This window comes from Zeus faber (assembly GCF_960531495.2).
Source record: "Zeus faber genome assembly, chromosome: 2".
Taxonomy (NCBI): domain Eukaryota; kingdom Metazoa; phylum Chordata; class Actinopteri; order Zeiformes; family Zeidae; genus Zeus; species Zeus faber.
The window spans coordinates 18,160,956-18,179,287 of record NC_137189.1 but is presented as its reverse complement, the minus strand read 5'-3'; the positions used below and the strand labels follow the sequence as shown (position 1 = coordinate 18,179,287).

The following is an 18,332-nucleotide window of genomic DNA, read 5'->3' as shown; positions in this document are numbered from 1 at the left end:
AATGCAGCACAACCAAGTGTGGCATTATGAAAGTGAATGTGATTATTGCATTTTAAAAGATAACCTGATAGACAATGGATCTGGTCATTGTACATAGCAGTTTCAGCATCTATAAACAGGTTGCCATCTCTAGCACATCTACCATTTTAACGAGTCCCAAGTCTCGTCCAATGCTTGAACGACACTGCCATCTAGCGGCCATTTTGAACAATTGAGCAAATTTATTCCAACTACTGGGGCGCAAAGTCCCTTAATTGTTTCATAGTCCAGCTCAATAAATGCACAAGACTCATACGTTTTAGGGTATTACATCTTTTATTTTTTTGCAAAACAAAGACTGAATACAGACAAGCCTGAACTCAGGCAAAGGAATCTTGCAGTCCACTCCCATGCAAGCGTGCAATGTAGCACATGAGCAGAATCCACCCAACCCCCTCCAGACAGTCTGACTATGGAATGGTCCATTCCCCATGTTCATATATACTGGGCCAGTCACAACTCAGTGCAACAGGGTACTTATTAAAACAAATGTGTTGGTCACCATCAACTTTTAATCATATACAGCAAAAATCAAAAACCGCTTTAAGTCTTATCGAGTTAGGCTCTAAATAAAGAGCAACACTGGGCCACTGGACAACATCACATTTTTCTTTACTGAAGAAATTACCAGGATTTCCCAGTAACAGATGTACAATTGAAAAAAAGAGGAGCTAGAGGCGCAGAGTTGAGGTCGGAGTTTAATCCACCTCCTCCATGCGTGAAGCATCGTCGTCACCTTCTAGTGGGGGGAGCACGTCTGGGGCGGGGGCAGCAACGGGCTCTTCAACAGGTACATCGTCATCATCAATACCTGGACATAAAAATATCACGTTAAGTTACATGATTTAACGTTCGATTGCCCAAGATAACTGGGTTACCATGTTATTGTACCATTCCACTGCAGTTGTCTTTTGAGAGTTACCACTACAGATGTATTGTCTGAGGTACAGCCAATCACCTTTGAGCTCTCATTTATGTAAACTTTACCCCTAGACAGCACCTGGCTTCAGCAGCCCCATACTGTGACACCAAGCCTGAGGTGAAAGGGCCTTGAGTGCTTTGTGAATGTCAAATATGCTAGACATTGAAAATAGAGGTGATACCAGACTAGTTAAGACAGGGATTTCGGTCATTGTTCGATGCAAGGCTGCATTACAGTTAAGTAACATAACTGGTCTGAACTTCATAGACAGTTCTACTCGTTTGGTCATAATCAAGTGTCTATTTAATAAGATATTTACATTAAATATTTGAATTCAATATTTGTGGAACCCCCCCCCCCCCCCACCCGAGCAGAGTATCCTCACCCAGGCCCAGCTTGATCATCCTGTAGATCCTGTTGGAGTGCGTCTGGGGGTCATCCAGGGAGAAGCCGGAGGATAGCAGGGCGGTCTCAAACAGCAGGATAACCAGGTCCTTCACCGCCTTGTCGTTCTTGTCCACGTCTGCCTTTTGCCGCAGCGTCTCCACGATGGGGTGGTCAGGGTTGATCTCCAGGTGTTTCTTGGCCATCATGTAGCCCATGGTGGAGTTGTCCCTGAGTGCCTGGGCCTTCATGATGCGCTCCATGTTGGCCGTCCAGCCATAGGTGCTAGTCACAATGCAGCAGGGTGACGACACCAGCCTGTTGGACACAGTCACCTGCAGAACGGAATATAGTTAGAGGAACCCTTTACAGAAACCTTCCAGTTAAAAAAACAAAACCAAACAATTAGTTGAGGCAGTTCCACATTAATGAAGCATGCAGGTCAGTCATATTACAACACTGCAAAACATATGCTAACAAACGTCTCACGGGCAAGTCTGAAGATCCATCGGTCAAAAGTCTGGTTGAACAAGGCAACGGTATACTTCCTAGATACACCTCAATGTTAGACCACCACAAGCACATTTACTGGCTCAGTTATGCACTTTTGTTGTCTAGCTTCAGCGTGCGTTTCATCTTCTGAAAGAAACTAGCAATCACATTTAAGGAAAAAAGAAATGCAGGGAATGCCTGAACCACAAACTCACCAAAAGTAAAAATCTTTGTAAATTAGGGGACCTGTTTACCAAATAAATGACATGGTCAACACAGATTTTAAAATTGGAAGAGTGGATTAGCAGCCTGGCTTTAACAAGTTCAGATCACAGACCTTTTCTACTTTCTTGTCCAGAATCTCCTTCATGAGTTTGCAGAGGTTCTCAAACTTGGTTTTGTCTTCCTCCATCTTCTTCTTTTCCTCCTCATCCTCTGGGAGCTCCAGGCCCTCCTTGGTGACAGAGACTAAGCTCTTGCCATCAAACTCCTTCAGCTGCTGGACGCAGTACTCGTCGATGGGCTCGGTCATGTACAGGACCTCGAACCCACGCTTGCGCACACGCTCCACAAAGGCAGAGTTGGCCACTTGGTCTTTGCTTTCACCTGGGGTTTAAAAAAAAAAAAAAAACAAAAAAACAAAAACAAAAAAAAAACGTCAAGTGCTGAACAGGGATTGGGACTACAAATATGCAGACTTGTCAGAAGATGACCCACCAGTGATGTAGTAGATAGACTTCTGGTTCTCCTTCATGCGGGTGAGGTACTCTGTGAGCGAGGTCATCTCGTCCCCAGACTGGGAGCTGTGGTAGCGCAGTAGCTCAGAGAGCTTCTTGCGGTTTTGAGAGTCTTCATGGATTCCCAGCTACACAGAACACAAAGTGTCATGGATTAAGTGAATACCAGAGAGTCAAATACTGCTGACATAGAACAATGAACAATCGTGGCCATCAAGATAAGAAACAGCCTCATTCAGCAAAATTAGTCATGTCTATACAGCACTATAAGGACACTTCTACAGACAAGGAAACTAAAGTCTTCACTCATCAAATCTGCATTTAGCAATAACCCACATTTAGGAAGCTAAACGATAGATTAATCATTTGGCTACAGGATATGCTATGCTACATCTGAAAAACAAGGCTACCACAAAACAAGAGCAACTGAAAACCTTTTAAATCCAGTGATGCGCTGAACAAGGGGGGACAAAAACAATATATAAATAACTAAAAAAAAAAAAAAAAAATTTTTTTACCCTAAAACTGATTACATAAACACAAGATTTACCTTGAGGTTCTTGGAAAACCCATCGTAGAACTTTTTGTAGTTCTCCTTGTCCTCGGCCAACTCAGCAAAGAGTTCCAGACACTTCTTGACAATGTTTTTGCGAATGACCTTGAGGATCTTGCTCTGCTGCAGCATCTCCCTGGAGATGTTGAGGGGCAGGTCTTCAGAGTCCACCACACCACGCACAAAGTCTTTATATATTAAAAAAAAAAAAAAAAAAAAAAGGGGGGGGTGTTTAATAAGAAAAACAGCCTCATGGTACAATTTACATATCCTACATCCTTTCAGATATGTGGCTCCTGAGTTATATTCTCCACCAGGATTACTTTGTGAATTGAAACTAGAGCTCTTTAAGTTACAAAGTGACGGTGTCCAAAGTTGAGTTCTCATAGGGTTCATTCCCACTGCAGTCAACATCATGCTGCAACTTACTCAGGTACTCTGGGATGAGTTCTTCACAGCTGTCCATGATGAAAACCCGCCTGACGTACAGTTTGATGTTGTTCTTCTTTTTCTTGTTCTCAAAGAGGTCGAAGGGCGCACGACGGGGAATGAAGAGCAGGGCCCGGAACTCCAGCTGGCCTTCCACGGAGAAGTGCTGCGAGGAGATCAGGTGTTCCAATACTTAACTGGTTATACAAGTTAAAAGTTCTGAACTAAGAGCAAGGAATGCAGAACTGTACCTTGACAGCCAGGTGATCCTCCCAGTCATTAGTCAGACTCTTGTAGAACTCGCCGTACTCCTCGTTTGTGATGTCATCAGGGTTTCTGGTCCAGATGGGCTTGGTCTTGTTGAGCTCTTCCTGGTCAATGTACTTCTCCTTGATCTTCTTTTTCTTCTTCTTGTCCTTGGAGTCTTCCTCCTCATCAGAGCCCACATCCTCAATCTTTGGCTTGTCTTCAGCTTCCTCCTTCTCCTTTTCCTTCTCCTCTTTCTCCTCCTCCTCTGCCTCGTCATCGCTTATCTCCTTGTCACGCTCCTTCTCCACCTACAGAGGTTACAGTGAGTTAGTCTAAATTAAGACTTATCCTTTGACAAAGCCACATCAAGTCAGTGACAGCTTAATGAATCATTTTTATACTCACAAACAAGGTGATGGGGTAACCGATGAACTGAGAGTGCTTCTTGACAACCTCTTTAACCCTCTTCTCCTCAATATACTCCGTCTGGTCCTCCTTCAGGTGCAGAATTACCTTGGTTCCACGGCCAATTGGCTCCCCTGAGAAATTTTGACAACAGACCAACTAAATCCAAATTCTGTTACAATCCAGTTTCTTATTACTCAATATACCAACATTCTAAGTTTCCATTACAGCCTCACCTTCCCAAGCTAATGCGATTAGCATCTGGACATTAAACTTAAGTGGCCAGTTTAAAGGTACGTTCACACGGCCAGTGCACATGTGCTGCCAAGCGAAAGGCTGCAATGCATTTCAAACTGAAGCCGGCTTCAGGGGTGGAGCCACAACTGGCCCACGGCAACAAGAAAAGTTGAGTTGATTTCAACTTCATGCAAATGAGCAGCACTAAGTGCCCAGCGACAGCCAATTGGGAGGCTAGATGCTCTCAATGGCATTGATCCTTGTGTAAAAGAAAGGCCCAGAACACTGGTAATTGTGCATGGTTAGGCCATTCTTTAAATGAAAATATCTCTTAAACTATGGACCATGCATTTTAAGGGATGGATGGCAGGATTATTTACCTAATTTCTAAGACTATTTTGCAAAGTACGCAGCTCCACTATGAAAAATAAAAAGTTCCACACCCCACCATCTATATCACATCATCTAACCGCCCACAAATCCTAGGGGCACAGAACTCAAGCAGCTCTCACCACTGGCGACAAGAGCCGCTGGGCTTCACGCTGCAGCGTGACGTACCATAAGGCTGGGAACTCAAAAGTGCCATATTACATATATAGAAAAAAGTGAGCGAGTGATAACCCCACATTGTTTGTGCCATGAGGATATTCTAATGTAGCACCTCTAACATTTTAAGATTAAGATGTTAAGACACTTACAACAGAATTTTGTTAAGGTCAGACATTCCACAGTACTCTAAAGTAACTGCTTTGTGATTTGGAAATATTGTTTCTAGTATTAAATACTGGCTCATTGACAAATATCTTTAAAAGCAGAGGTGGATGTGTGACGTGATGACACCCACCACTGTCAACCTTGACTGTGAAGGAGCCTCCAGCAGAGGATTCCCAGGCATACTGCTCATCGTCATTGTGCTTTGTGATGACGACCACTCTCTCAGCAACCAGGTAAGCAGAGTAGAAACCCACACCAAATTGTCCAATCATGGAGATGTCCGCGCCAGCCTAGAGGCCACATACAGATAGAAAACATTGCATCATCCATTAACGTAAATCTGTTCAACGACTGTATTTTTGCCATGTTTACAATTTTGCTCACATTACACTTGATGCTCTGATTTAATGTAGGAAATTTTAAAGTGCATTTTAATCTAATTATCTTTCAAATTGGCTATTATATTAGCTGGGACCAAGTCATTTCATTTTGTCATTTCATACCTGCAGGGCTTCCATGAAGGCCTTTGTGCCAGATTTGGCAATGGTACCCAAGTTGTTGATCAGGTCGGCTTTGGTCATGCCAATTCCAGTGTCGATCAGGGTCAGAGTGCGCTCAGCCACATTGGGAATGATTTCAATCTTCAACTCCTTGCCATTGTCCAGTTTCGTTGGGTCAGTCAGACTTTCGTAGCGAATTTTGTCCAAAGCCTAAGATCGGTTTGGGTGGGGGAGTCAATGTTTAGTGTCCCATTGATCTTGACAATTCCAACATCATGCTAATGAGCTACACCACTACCAGCCATTTAGTCAGTGAATCTAGTGTGGTACCCAACTCAATATACATTGCATTTTTACCATTCCTATCTGAAATTATAAACATAATATCCTCCTCAAAGGACCCTGAAGCTGTGAATTAAATGGTTATATTCATGTTAAAGACCCAAAACACATCCTCATGTGGCTGAACAGTGACTACCAAGAAAAAAAATGTACATATATATCAATTTTAAAGTGTAAATGTCTGCTTCCATTCAACGCTACACTTACATCAGAGGCATTTGAGATCAACTCCCTAAGGAAGATCTCCTTGTTGGAATAGAAGGTGTTAATGATCAGGGACATCAGCTGAGCAATCTCTGCCTGAAAGGCAAAGGTCTCAGCCTCTTCCTCTTGGCGCATTTCTTCAGGCATCTGCGGAGAAAGAGAGTTGCTGGGTTAACTACAGTCTATTGGGACAAACAGGAGCGTCAAGTCGCGATCAAATGCCGGTACCCGGAACACCCGGATCACAGCGAGCTCGGGTGTTGCTATGCACCACACACCGGTGGAAGCTGGTATCCATTCAACATGGCGTCCCTCAGACGCACAATGGCTTCTCAACCACGTGTTTGGGTAGATTTCATGTTCAGCAACGAAACGTCATGGTGTACGATTTAAATCCGCTGAGTAAATATCAGTGCACGCGGGGTGGCGACGAGCGACTAATGCAGCACATTCCCAAAGGAATTTTAGGGGACAAAACCTGAATTAGATGACTTTGCACCTTTCGACATTTTTCAATTATGATTTTTTTATTTTTTTTTTTAACCCAAAAGATAAAAGTATTTGTCCTGCTGAGTTTGCGCGAATATCATACACACATAATATACGTCTTAGATAGTCAGAAGATGGGAGACTTCTAAATTAAAATGGACGACACCAAACTGAATCATCGTCTCAATATGACACGGCTGAAAATACTAAATAGATAAACGCCACGGAGAAACACGTCCCGGCTTCTCATTTGTAATAAGAGGCCATATTCATTCCAAACGGGTTAACGTTAAACTAGGTTATACGAAACAAATGGCTCAGTCATCCTCGGCACACCTGCCCTGAACGCCACATTAGCTCAAACTCCGCCGATTCTGGAAAAACAAGCCCGGTCCACCTTGAACAATACACGCGTTAACCCAAACAGGCAAACACGCATTGATAGAATTTTAAATACGACAGAAACGGCGTTAGCCGCACAAGCCGTGGGCAACGGCGATGCTAACGCTGTTGTCGACCACCACGACCCAGAAGGGCACAATTATCAGGTTAGAAAATCAGCGGCGGCACGATTAAAACAAAAACAACTTGGGTAAAAGGTCGGCGACGTGAACATTGCTGCGCGTACCTTGAAGGTTTCGTTGACGTTTTCTTGAATTAAATGCCACCAATACGAAAAGCCCCGCCGCTCTCTGACGCAGGAAAAATGAAAAGGGACTTCCTTTTAAAAGAGCGATTTCTTTATAGCCCAGCGTTTTCACCGTGCAGCGGTATCCATCCGCACCCCACACACCGTTGTTGTGGAGCCACTCCGCTGCACCAAAAATTCTCATTCTCAACGAATTTGTCAAACGTATAAACGTGTATAATTTATGATTATTGTTCATAAATAAAAAATATATAGTTTATCAAAATATAATTATACATAACTACGAATTATGCAATATAATTTTGAGTTCTCGTAAAACTCGTACTGGTCACTGGTATTTGATTAATGTTTGCATCTAGATGGACACATCTAAAAAATAATAATTATAATTTCACCCGGGTGAAATAGCGATAAACTGGGTGAAATGATGGGTCTGTTTTGTGTGACGGAAGGATATCTTAAACCATGGCGGCTGCGCTTCGTTTGTTCCAGCACTTTCCATGAAAAACCCGCCTAAACGTGACGTCATCGGCGTGTCAAACGCAGGCCTCGCGGCGCAGCTGTCGCGTGTTTGGGCGTCGCAAGAACTACTGTGCGCGACTATTCCCCTCGAAAGGAAAAACAACAACAACAGTACAGACAGGTTATTAGATCATTTGCGTGGCGCACTCTACAAATGGCTGTTATGCTCTATGCTTTATGTGGCTGTCGAATTTTTCCCAGTTTATGTCGACCATAAATAAGCCCGAAGTCATATCGAACAGAGAACGAAACCAAGGCAGATAGATAAAACACCAATGACTCATCAACACATTTCACTGACTATTGTATTTATTTAATTTATTATTAGTAGTAGGATTATATTATTATTATTATTATTATTATTACTGTACATTACTATTATTATTATTAAGTCAGTGTTGACATGTTATACAAGATTCAAGATTTTTATTTGTCACAACATATACATACTTTCATACATATATGCAGTGAAATGAAATGTATATTATATTACTTTAGTATTATTATTATGAATTGAGTGTGAACACTTATTGTTATTAGTATAAAACTGTATTATTATATTATATTACTATATTATATGTAATATTCGTATTCTTACTATATTATAATTATGACCTGAGTTGAAGCACTAATTATTGTTATTAGTATAAAACGGTATTATTCTATTATAGTACTGTATTATTAGTTGATTGTTATAGTCCTGTATTATTATTGTTATCATTAAGTGAGAGGGAAGTATTAGTTGTAGTACAGTTAATAGGGATGGGCGGAAGAACCGTCGTGCAGCTTTCTTCCGGTTTGTGTTGAGAAAACCCTGGAAGGTTCGGTGCGTTGGCACCGCAGAGCACAGCGCTACCCGGTGGTCGGCGTGAGTCACGATTCCATCTGGAGCGTCCAACTCCAGTTACAACGGCCCGATCGTTTCCTTGGCTCTATCACAGCAAACCACTCGTTGACCGCAGCAATGAACGTCCCGTGTGGCGTCATATTTCTTGGAAACATGACACTTGAGGGGTCGGTATGTAGGGATGGGACGTTTGATGGCGTCAATAATTTGAAACTAATAAGTGGAGGCTAAATTAGGAGTGTGACGTGCGGTGACGTCAGATGCTCCCTCTTAAAAAAGCGGCAGTAAGTTCACAAACCAGCCTAAAATGCACGTTTACGTTAAATTTGGGTTGGTTTGTGAATGAGAAAAAAAAAATTCCTGCCCGATGTGATCAAAAGTAACTCAAATGAGTGAAAAACGGCCTGATCTGGCAACTCTCAGCGGAACCAGAAGTGGTTTGACCGGTTTGAAGGTTCCAGCGCTGTCCCATCAATTCACTACAGCTCGAGTTTTTAAGCGACAAATGCACAGATAACTACACAATTCCTGGTCAAATTTTAAAAGTGTACAATTCCTCTATGTGTGTGTGATGTGTGTGTGTGTGAGTGTGTGAGTGAGTGAGTGAGTGAGTGAGTGAGTGAGTGAGTGAGTGAGTGAGTGTGTGTGAGTGTGTGAGTGTGTGTGTGTGTGTGTGTGTGTGTGTGTGTGTGTGTGCGCGCGCGAGAGCACACTTACTATTGTATCTTCTTCTTGTTTATTTCTATTCTTCTTTATTTGTCACAATGTACGGGCCTTCGTCTAATTCCTCTTGTTCTTCTTTTCTCCTCCTTCAGCACAAAGTGATGGCAGCAAAGTGAAGACTCGCTCTGCCTTATAGGGGGAGAGCTGTTACGTCACAAAGATGTCACAAAAGGATGACCCCTGGTAGCTGCGGCAACCGGAGGGCGGGGCTCCGTGGGTGATTCCCCTGCTATGTTTGTGTCTCCATGACGACCGGATTTCTCTGGACGATCTGGAAAGCTCTGGAAGTAAAATAAAGTGAAAAACTGTGTAAACCGTTGGCCAAATCCTCCCTGAAAGATCTATCTATCTATCTATCTATCTATCTATCTATCTATCTATCTATCCATCTATCCATCTATCTATCTATCTATCTATCTATCTATCTATCTATCTATCTATCTATCTATCTATCTATCTATCTATCTATCTATCTATCTGTCTGTCTGTCTGTCTGTCTGTCCGTCTAATAATAAGATGTTGGGTAATAGTATGTGTACGGCAATGCGAGCACACTTACATATTAGCATAAGAATAAACAGTATAGACAGCTGTATCTATCCTTATGTGTGTGTGTGTGTGTGTGTGTGTTTTGAATTGCACCCTTGTCTTTCTGTTTTATTTATTTCTCTTTATGGTTCTATTCTGCTTTGCTTGTATATAATGTATTCAATGATATTTGAATTGTCTTTGTATATGAAATGTGCTGTATAAATACAAAGAAACCTGCCTTACCTATATGCAGTATATCATACACAGATATACATGTAGATCATTAATAGCAGAAGAGTAGTATATTGAGTCCCCAAGTGAAAAGAGGGATCCACTGGACGCACTCTATCTGCACCCTTTCCAAATACCCTTTCTAAATAAAAATCTTTTAACAAATAAAATTGTACAAAACTCTTTGCCCTTTGTCTTTGCCCCTGTTTCACATTTATTCCTCAAACACTGATGGCGAAAGTGTAGCATAAAAGTAAACCGTAAAGGGAAAAAATGCATAAACCCAGGGCCGGCACTATGCGGGAAGCAGCCATGATATGCTTCAATAGACTATGGTTTGCACTGCTTTCGTACTCTTTACTTTCATTGAAAAAAACATAATTTACTCTTTAGACAAGGCGTCTTATTGGCGCATAGACGCACATTGCCATAGATTATAATCTATGCACCACTTTAATAACATGCGAGATTCGCACCAACGTCAATTAACTTGCCACTAAAGAGCACCATCCGCAGTGCCCGCTGTACGTCCTGCAAAATACCCCCATGCATAATACCTCTGTGCATAATCTCCGGGTGCGTTGCAATGTCATTTCACTACATAATATTATGAATCTGTACTCTTGATCATATGTAGTATATGTATGTGACAAATAAACATCTTGAATCTTGAAACGTTGAATGTCGCAGACCACCAGGTGTCGCCGTGTTCTCGGTTTTCACAGCGACCGAAGCTTTTCTGGTTGAAGGAAGCTCCAAAGCTTCACGAAGCCTCGTCCGCCCATCACTAAAACACGATTCGACAAATATAGCACTATTATATATATATATATATTTATATGTGTGTGTGTGTGTGTGTGTGTGTGTGTGTGTGTGTGTGTGTGTGTGTGTGTGTGTGTGTGTGTGTGTGTGTGTGTGTGCACGCTGGTTTCCTTCCTTCTTCCAAACCTTCTGATTCTGCCGTTGGTAAAATCTGCCTTTCTTCTAAACCAGGGAATATTAATAGAATTGTACGCATGTTATTTCAAACAAAAAGCCATTGTGTGGACTTGGTACGTAGAAGCGTTTTGGAGTAACCATGTAGATCATTTAAATTGAACATTACCCAGCAAATATTTAATCACAAAAAAAAATAAAAGTTGAACGATATTGATTTGAATTGTTCCTTTTGTAATTTGTTCCCAGAAGACATTCATCGTTTTTTTGGTCATGTGAATAATGTCATGTAAATAATCTTTGGCCTGATTAAATACATTTTTATAAATGTACTGTTTGTACATTTATAAAAATGAATGTTTTGAATCGGATTTTACTTCGTTTTGAAAATGCAGTGCTTGGTTTTTATTGTTTCATCACTTTTATGTTATCAATTTGATAAGTCTTACCCAAATGCTATAGATCAAAATGTTGCCATTATTCATTGTATTATTGAAAGAAAGAAACCAAGCAATATATTTATAGTATATCTACCTCAGAAACCAGAAACGCAAACGTTTTGCGAATTATGCAACTGTTTCACACATTCTTTCTGTTACTGTAAAGCGTTATGCCCCGTTGCTGTTCTGCCTTATTCGCATTTTCTTGTAGTCAAGCCTTTCAAACTACATCCGGTTCCTGTCGCGCAGTGACGTATGGCTTTTATGACGTCACAGTCGTGTGGCTGTCGTTTTTGACGACACCGTGCGCTCCACAAACGATGAAACAAGCGTCAACGCATTATGTTCATCTGTAAAAAATACGAATATCATAAATATGGTCGGACTACACTTTCCCGTTAACCTTACATCTTTCCATATAGTATTATTATATTATAAATTATTATATACTATATATATATTTCATTGACAAATGTCCGGCATTAGACCTCAGTGTATTTATGGATTATGGAACTCAATTACGAAAGTATAGTTGTATGTATAGTTTCAAATCAATCACACTTATTTTGAGTGCAATTTTTCACTTGCAATTTATTTAGTGTTTCATTTTTCGTTTCGCCTTTCGGAGAACTAACTCAATCGAGCAGGGTTGCCCGGGTGATGACGTTTCCTTTTAGCGTACGTAGCAACCCCGTTGTCTGGTTTGCTGACCACGCCCATTCATAAATATTGGCCAACCGGGGTCTGCCCGGGGCTCTTGGCAGCAAATAGGAAACAGCCAGGGGCGTGTTCGTAAGCCCCTCCCCCCCTTCCCCCCTTCCTCCTGTTCCGTGTGGAAAGTTTACCGGCTCGGGTGCAAAAGTTTCAGCCGTCTGCAAAGCGAGGAGCAGCGGCCAACGATTCCGGAGTTTACCGGCGATAACGGAGGTGCTGGTAAACCGCGCGAGTGACGCCGCGACGAAATTAACTGGCGCTCGACCGGTACATTAGCGGAGTATGGTCGATGACGCTGGTGTAAGGACACACTGTTAGAACCGGGCGTTATTGTCTCATGTAGCTAAGCTAGCCAAGCTAAATTCACCGAGGAACATGGCTTGCGAACCCAACCGCGCACGGCTGCTCTGCATGCTCTTACTGACTTTCGGCTTCTTCGTCGTGGAGGTCGTGGTGAGTCGGATCACCGCGTCCCTGGCCATGCTGTCCGACTCCTTCCACATGCTGTCGGACGTCATCGCGCTGCTGGTGGCTCTGATCGCGGTGCGGTTCGCCGAGAAGACCCAGGCGACCAACAAGAACACGTTCGGCTGGATCCGGGCGGAGGTGATGGGAGCGCTGGTGAACGCGGTGTTCCTCACGGCGCTGTGCTTTACCATCATCCTGGAGGCCGTGGAGCGCTTCACCGAGCCGAACGAGATCGAGCGCCCGCAGATAGTGATTGGGGTGGGCGCCGCGGGGCTCCTGGTCAACCTGCTCGGCCTCTGCCTGTTCCACGGACACGGACACTCGCACGGCGGCCACTCTCACGGAAAGAAGAGTAAAATGGCCAAAATCCTAAAGTCCGAAAAACCACCGTCGGAGGAAACCAACACTCTGAATCATCACAACAGCCCCAATGGTGTGAACGCCGACAATTGTAGATACGGTAAGCCGGACGAGATGGGGTCCGTGGGCCATTGTCCACGCTCCTAAATTCACCACCACGGATTTTTTTTTTATGCTCGTCATCATTTCTCTCATCTCATTGTTGTTTGAATGAGCGATCATGAGCAAACTTGCCCAGTAAGACCCCACAAGGTGAAGAATGTTTTTTTTTTTTTTTTACTGGGCATCTGGCACATGATCTGTTGTTCAAAGAAACAATGCGATGTGATAAACGATCACCAGGGTAATAATCAATCCCATTCAGGTTTTTATTTAGAAAAAATATAGGAAGGGATGGGGATGGAGTCCACTGATCCATCTTTCCACTATGTGGCCTCAGTATCCACTCTTCTGATCTTTATCTGCCTATTTTGTGCTCTTTTATATATATATATATATATATATGGCCAATTTAACACAGTTCTGCCAACACACATAAGAATACACAGATATAGCTTTCTATTCCTCAATACATTATGTTTATTTTTGTCTCCTGATAATATTTCTTATAATGTTTCTCTATTCGGCCAATAACTCAAACCAGAGTACCAATCTCAATCAATTATGGACCTGATTCTGTAATTCAGTATCAACAAAGTCACCGATCGGTTTGTTCAATTTTTGTCGAGTTTGTCATGGGCTCCAATATTGTCTAAAGAGCTGTACCATTGAAAATTTTATCTCCATTTCATATAATCGACCACTATTTCAATGCAGCAACATTCCTTCTAAAGTCCAAGAATGCGGTGTGTCACAGACATGGACCTTTTATCAATCGGTATCAGGCGAGATTGCATAACCGTGAAGACGTTTTCATCGTACTACTATCGTTAAGTCCTCCGCCGTACTCAAGCTAATGATTTGTCTAGGGCTAAGGTTGTGTGTTTTGTCATCGGATGGGTACTGCCCGTCAGCCAGTCTGCGTGGAAATACAACCACCCCGGTCTGCCGGTGTTAATCGTTATATACAACAGGGGAAGCCTCTGGTTTCAAAACAGAAACCTGTCTATGGCTCACTTCTAGTCGATGGCAAGTTTAAACATGTTATAACCAACCAAGACACCTCCCAACATATCTTGCCACTTACTTCCCCTGACTATTGTTTCATCAGATTTTGTCAGCTGACTCTGGCCATACAGACACCCTAATGGACATACAATATATGAAGCTCTCTGAGATGGACCACTGTCCTCTTAAAGAGCCTCACATTGCCACAGAAAGAGGGAAGGTTAAGTCCACTGAGACTTTTCTACCCCACACAATACTTTTCCCGACTCCCATGTCCTGTTCATTACCACCGAGCCATACATCAGTGTAGCAGGGCGAGTCGACAGCTCCGGCTACACAACTAGCTGCTGATGAATGGCCCCTGGCTTCGGGGTCCTGGAATGAGGATAAGCGGTTGCTGCTCGGGTATCGGAGCTTCAGCACCGATGTGTTCAGCACCATAGAAACCGTTGTGGAGGGTGTTTTGTTTTGTGCCGTCAAATGTCTCACCTATATGGATATTTTTGAAAACGTAGGTTTTGTCCTCGTTCTTGCTCCCGCCCACACTAAAACGTTGTTTTAGGTCACTCAAAACAAAGCTTTTTGGAAACGCCCTCTAGGGTGGAGACTTTTCAAAACATAGTTTTCTGTTTATTCCTGAGGACAAGAAAAGCAGAGTTGAAAATGCTTTCTTGAAAACGCTGACACCAGGACCTCAACTTGCGCATTGTGTCAGGAACCTACGAGCAATGGCCGACCATTGTTTGTTTGGAGTGTCTCCATTAAAACTCTCTTTACAATTTTCAGAATCACGCCCATACACTATGGTGTAATAATATTACAATCGCGTCAAACCGGAAGAAGCTCAATACACATGCTCCTAATGTGATCCTTTAATTTGTGTGGTTGCTACAAGCATTTTCACTTATTTTCGTTCATTACTGGTTATTACTAACCACAACACCATTTACATTTGGAGAATGATTAAGCAGGAACTAGGGAATGAAAATTGCGGGAGGTCCCCATGGAAAATTACTAAGTATATTTCGTCTGTCAAAGCACTTTGTGAACTGTTTTTAAAGGTGCTATATAAATAAAGCTATTATTATATAATCAGTGCAGGATTCATTTTTTTGCTTTAATCCAATTGTTTGTACCTAAAAGCTTCAAGTTATAGCAGTGCTGCCTGCCTAGGCCAAGAAACGATCTTATTGGGTCCATCCCTGCGACCTTTGTATCCCTTCAGATAATGAATGGAGCTGTTTGAAGAACTGCTTCCCAACGCCGTCACCAGACTTGTCTTGGGTATTCTCCCCCCTTCCCCCTTTAGCTTCGACATGAAGTTGTACACATGCAACCAGTTTTTTCCAGTGTATCTTCCACCATATGCCTCGTGATGTCTCTTGAATAGGGAAACCCCAACATGGGACGTGTTAGTCCATGGCATGTCACCACCTGATCCTCAGACTATGCTAAATGAATCCTTAAATTATCCACCTTATGTTTTGTGAGTTATGAGGAAACAGACATTAAAGTGCCAATCTCGAATATTTTCATTTAAATAAATGTCTGATAAGTCACTATTTTTTGCCGAGTGAGGTGACACAAAGGTGATTGAGCCTATGGCTCACTGATGAAAGCCCTTGCACTTGCGGAATTCGGAGTATTAAGAACCAGGTGTCCGTGGCAACATTCCCGTCATGCATTCAAATTCATGCATTCATGTTTAATCCTGGAATCCAACCTCAAATTGTTATGGAAGGGTGGCCCAGGCGCTCACTACCAACTGACCGATGTCACACAGGCGGCACTTTTTGGATCTCTTGGAAGTGAGGTCCAAAAACACACCTGCAATTACTGCTTTTCGTCATAGGTGCCGCCAAAAACAATGTAACGGAAATCTTCAAGATTTGCATTTTAATGTGCATTAGAGCATTACTCTACTTAGTTAAAATGTCTCTCTGCCATCTTATGCCTGATTAAAATTTGCTCCCGTTTTGTTTATCACAGAGTTCGGCAGCAAAGACAGCTCAGAGGTGGAGATGAACGGCAGCCCCCGCTACGAGGAGATGGACGGCGGGGACAACTCAGCGTCGCAGCTCAACATGCGCGGGGTGTTCCTGCACGTGCTTGGCGACGCCCTGGGCTCCGTCATCGTGGTGATCAATGCCCTGATCTTCACCTTCGTGTGGCAGCCCTGCAAGCCGGACGAGATCTGTATCAACCCCTGCATCGACGGCCACAGCAAGGACCAACTGCACAACAACCACACTCTGGTGGGCCTGGGGGAGGGCATGGCGTCACCCAGCATGGCTGGTCCCTGCTGGGTGCTGTACCTGGACCCCACACTGTGCATCATGATGGTGGGCGTCTTGCTGTATACCACCTACCCGCTGCTCAAGGAGTCGGCCCTCATCCTACTGCAGACCGTACCCAAGCAGATCGACATGCGCCGGCTAAACAAGCGCCTGCTGGGCCTGGACGGTGTGCTGGCCATTCACGAGCTGCACATTTGGCAGCTGGCCGGCAGCCGCATCATCGCCACAGCGCACATCAAGTGCCACGACCCCACCTCCTACATGGAGGTGGCCAAGCGCATCAAAGACTTCTTCCACAACGAGGGCATCCACGCCACCACCATCCAGCCCGAGTTCGTCACCTTCAACTCGGAGTCCCGTGACTCCCTCTGCGAGCTCTCCTGTCGGACTCAGTGCGCCCCCAAGCTTTGCTGCGGCACGGGTGACAAGCCAGGTGCCGAGAAGAAAGCCAGCGCTGACTGCCGGGCGGGTGCTGCCGCCGCCGCTCTGGAGGCCATCATAGAGAACCCAGAGCAGGCCGCGGCCGTCCCGCTGGTCCTCCAGCCGGACGATATTCTCATCGCCAGAGAGGTGGAGTCGTCTCTGTGAGATGGAAGGAGAGATTCCGGTGGGGCGGTGGGATGGAAATCCGAGGAACTAAAAGTCCCGTTGAGGTTTTAGCAAATATGCCTCTAGTTTTAGCTACGTGAGAGGAGATGGTGGTGTGGGTGGGGCTTAATCTCTGGCCACTTCCTTTCTTTTAAAACCCCAGCCCCCAGCTCCATCGACCCACCATGGCCACAATGTCACCAGAAAGTCTTTCCCCTGCTGTCAGTGCGGCAGGTACCCCACTTAGGTACAGGTAGGGACACATCCAAGACGCATTGAGATCCCATTGCTCATGCCATACGGGGAGGTGGTCAGGGATGCATTGGGCCACATTGGTTTAGTCTGAATGCACATGTGTCGCTGAAGGAGCTCCTCAACTACGTAAGCAGATACAGAGCTCATTCCTCTTCTCCAGCTGTATCAATGAGCAACGTCACATGCAGAGATTTGTATTTGTAAAAAAAACAAACAAACAAACAAAAAAAAAAACAGTAACCTGTCTCAACTGTATCTAGACACAATCTGGATATATCTGCATACAAATTGCCATGTCTGAACAGGGCCCACCTTTATGTACCCCCCACCCCCCCATCTCTTACACACACACACACACACACACAGCCGCTCACCTCTCGACACAAGCACCGTGTTGTGATGTCATCTTGTCTGCATGGTGTCGTTTTTTGTTGTTTTTTGTTTTTTCTCCCCTTGGTGCCAAAGCTTCATACTGCAGAAAAACAACACATACGACGGGAGGGGAAAAATTGCAAGGACACAACAGGCACATGAAAAATGCAAGTCAGAGCGCACACACACACACACACACACACACACACACACACACACACACACACACACACACACACACACACACACACACACACACACACACACACACACACACGGCGGTCATAGTTGTCAAATAATCTGGTCTTTTCTTTTTTCTTAGGCTTTAAAAACAAATAGAAATATTCCTAGACTTTCGGGCCCCAAATGTAAGCATATCGTATTTCTTCTTAATTTATGTATTTATATAGTATTTCGTTTGAATGATTAGAAATATTTTTCTTTTTTTTTAGCTTGTAACTTTTTTTTTTTTTTGACAGGTCACCTCTCTGCTGTAGTGAAACTCTTTTTCAAATGTGACGTTTTTATTGTGATTTTTGACAACTTCACCTTCACCATTTTCTTAACTCACCTTTAATGAGGAAAAACAAAAAAAC

At 43.5% G+C, this 18,332-nt stretch overlaps 2 protein-coding genes across 2 annotated transcripts; one reads left to right on the top strand and one right to left on the bottom strand.

The window, feature by feature from the left end:
- Nucleotides 1–296: 296 nt before the first annotated feature.
- Nucleotides 297–7,439, bottom strand: hsp90ab1 (heat shock protein 90, alpha (cytosolic), class B member 1). Its single transcript, XM_080024158.1, has 12 exons — nt 7,325–7,439; nt 6,211–6,354; nt 5,665–5,871; nt 5,292–5,451; nt 4,211–4,344; nt 3,808–4,113; nt 3,557–3,722; nt 3,125–3,315; nt 2,555–2,702; nt 2,175–2,443; nt 1,347–1,680; nt 297–850 (listed from the first exon to the last, which is right to left on the bottom strand). The coding sequence occupies exons 2-12, from the start codon at nt 6,352–6,354 to the stop codon at nt 738–740; spliced, it is 2,172 nt and encodes a 723-aa protein (XP_079880284.1). The 5' UTR covers nt 7,325–7,439; the 3' UTR covers nt 297–737.
- Nucleotides 7,440–12,664: 5,225 nt separating this feature from the next.
- slc30a1a (solute carrier family 30 member 1a) lies at nt 12,665–17,581 on the top strand (the record flags this gene model as incomplete). Its single annotated transcript, XM_079996845.1, has 2 exons — nt 12,665–13,217; nt 16,214–17,581. The coding sequence occupies 2 exons, from the start codon at nt 12,665–12,667 to the stop codon at nt 17,107–17,109; spliced, it is 1,449 nt and encodes a 482-aa protein (XP_079852971.1). The 3' UTR covers nt 17,110–17,581.
- Nucleotides 17,582–18,332: the final 751 nt, after the last annotated feature.

Excerpts from the sequence above, each read along its gene's own strand:
- hsp90ab1 (XM_080024158.1), bottom strand. The coding sequence starts at position 6,354 with ATGCCTGAAGAAATGCGCCAAGAGGAAGAGGCTGAGACCTTTGCCTTT. Across the intron at positions 5,452-5,664 it reads CCTTCATGGAAGCCCTGCAG|GCTGGCGCGGACATCTCCAT; the intron begins GTATGAAATGAC and ends TGTGGCCTCTAG. Across the intron at positions 851-1,346 it reads GATGATCAAGCTGGGCCTGG|GTATTGATGATGACGATGTA; the intron begins GTGAGGATACTC and ends TTTTATGTCCAG.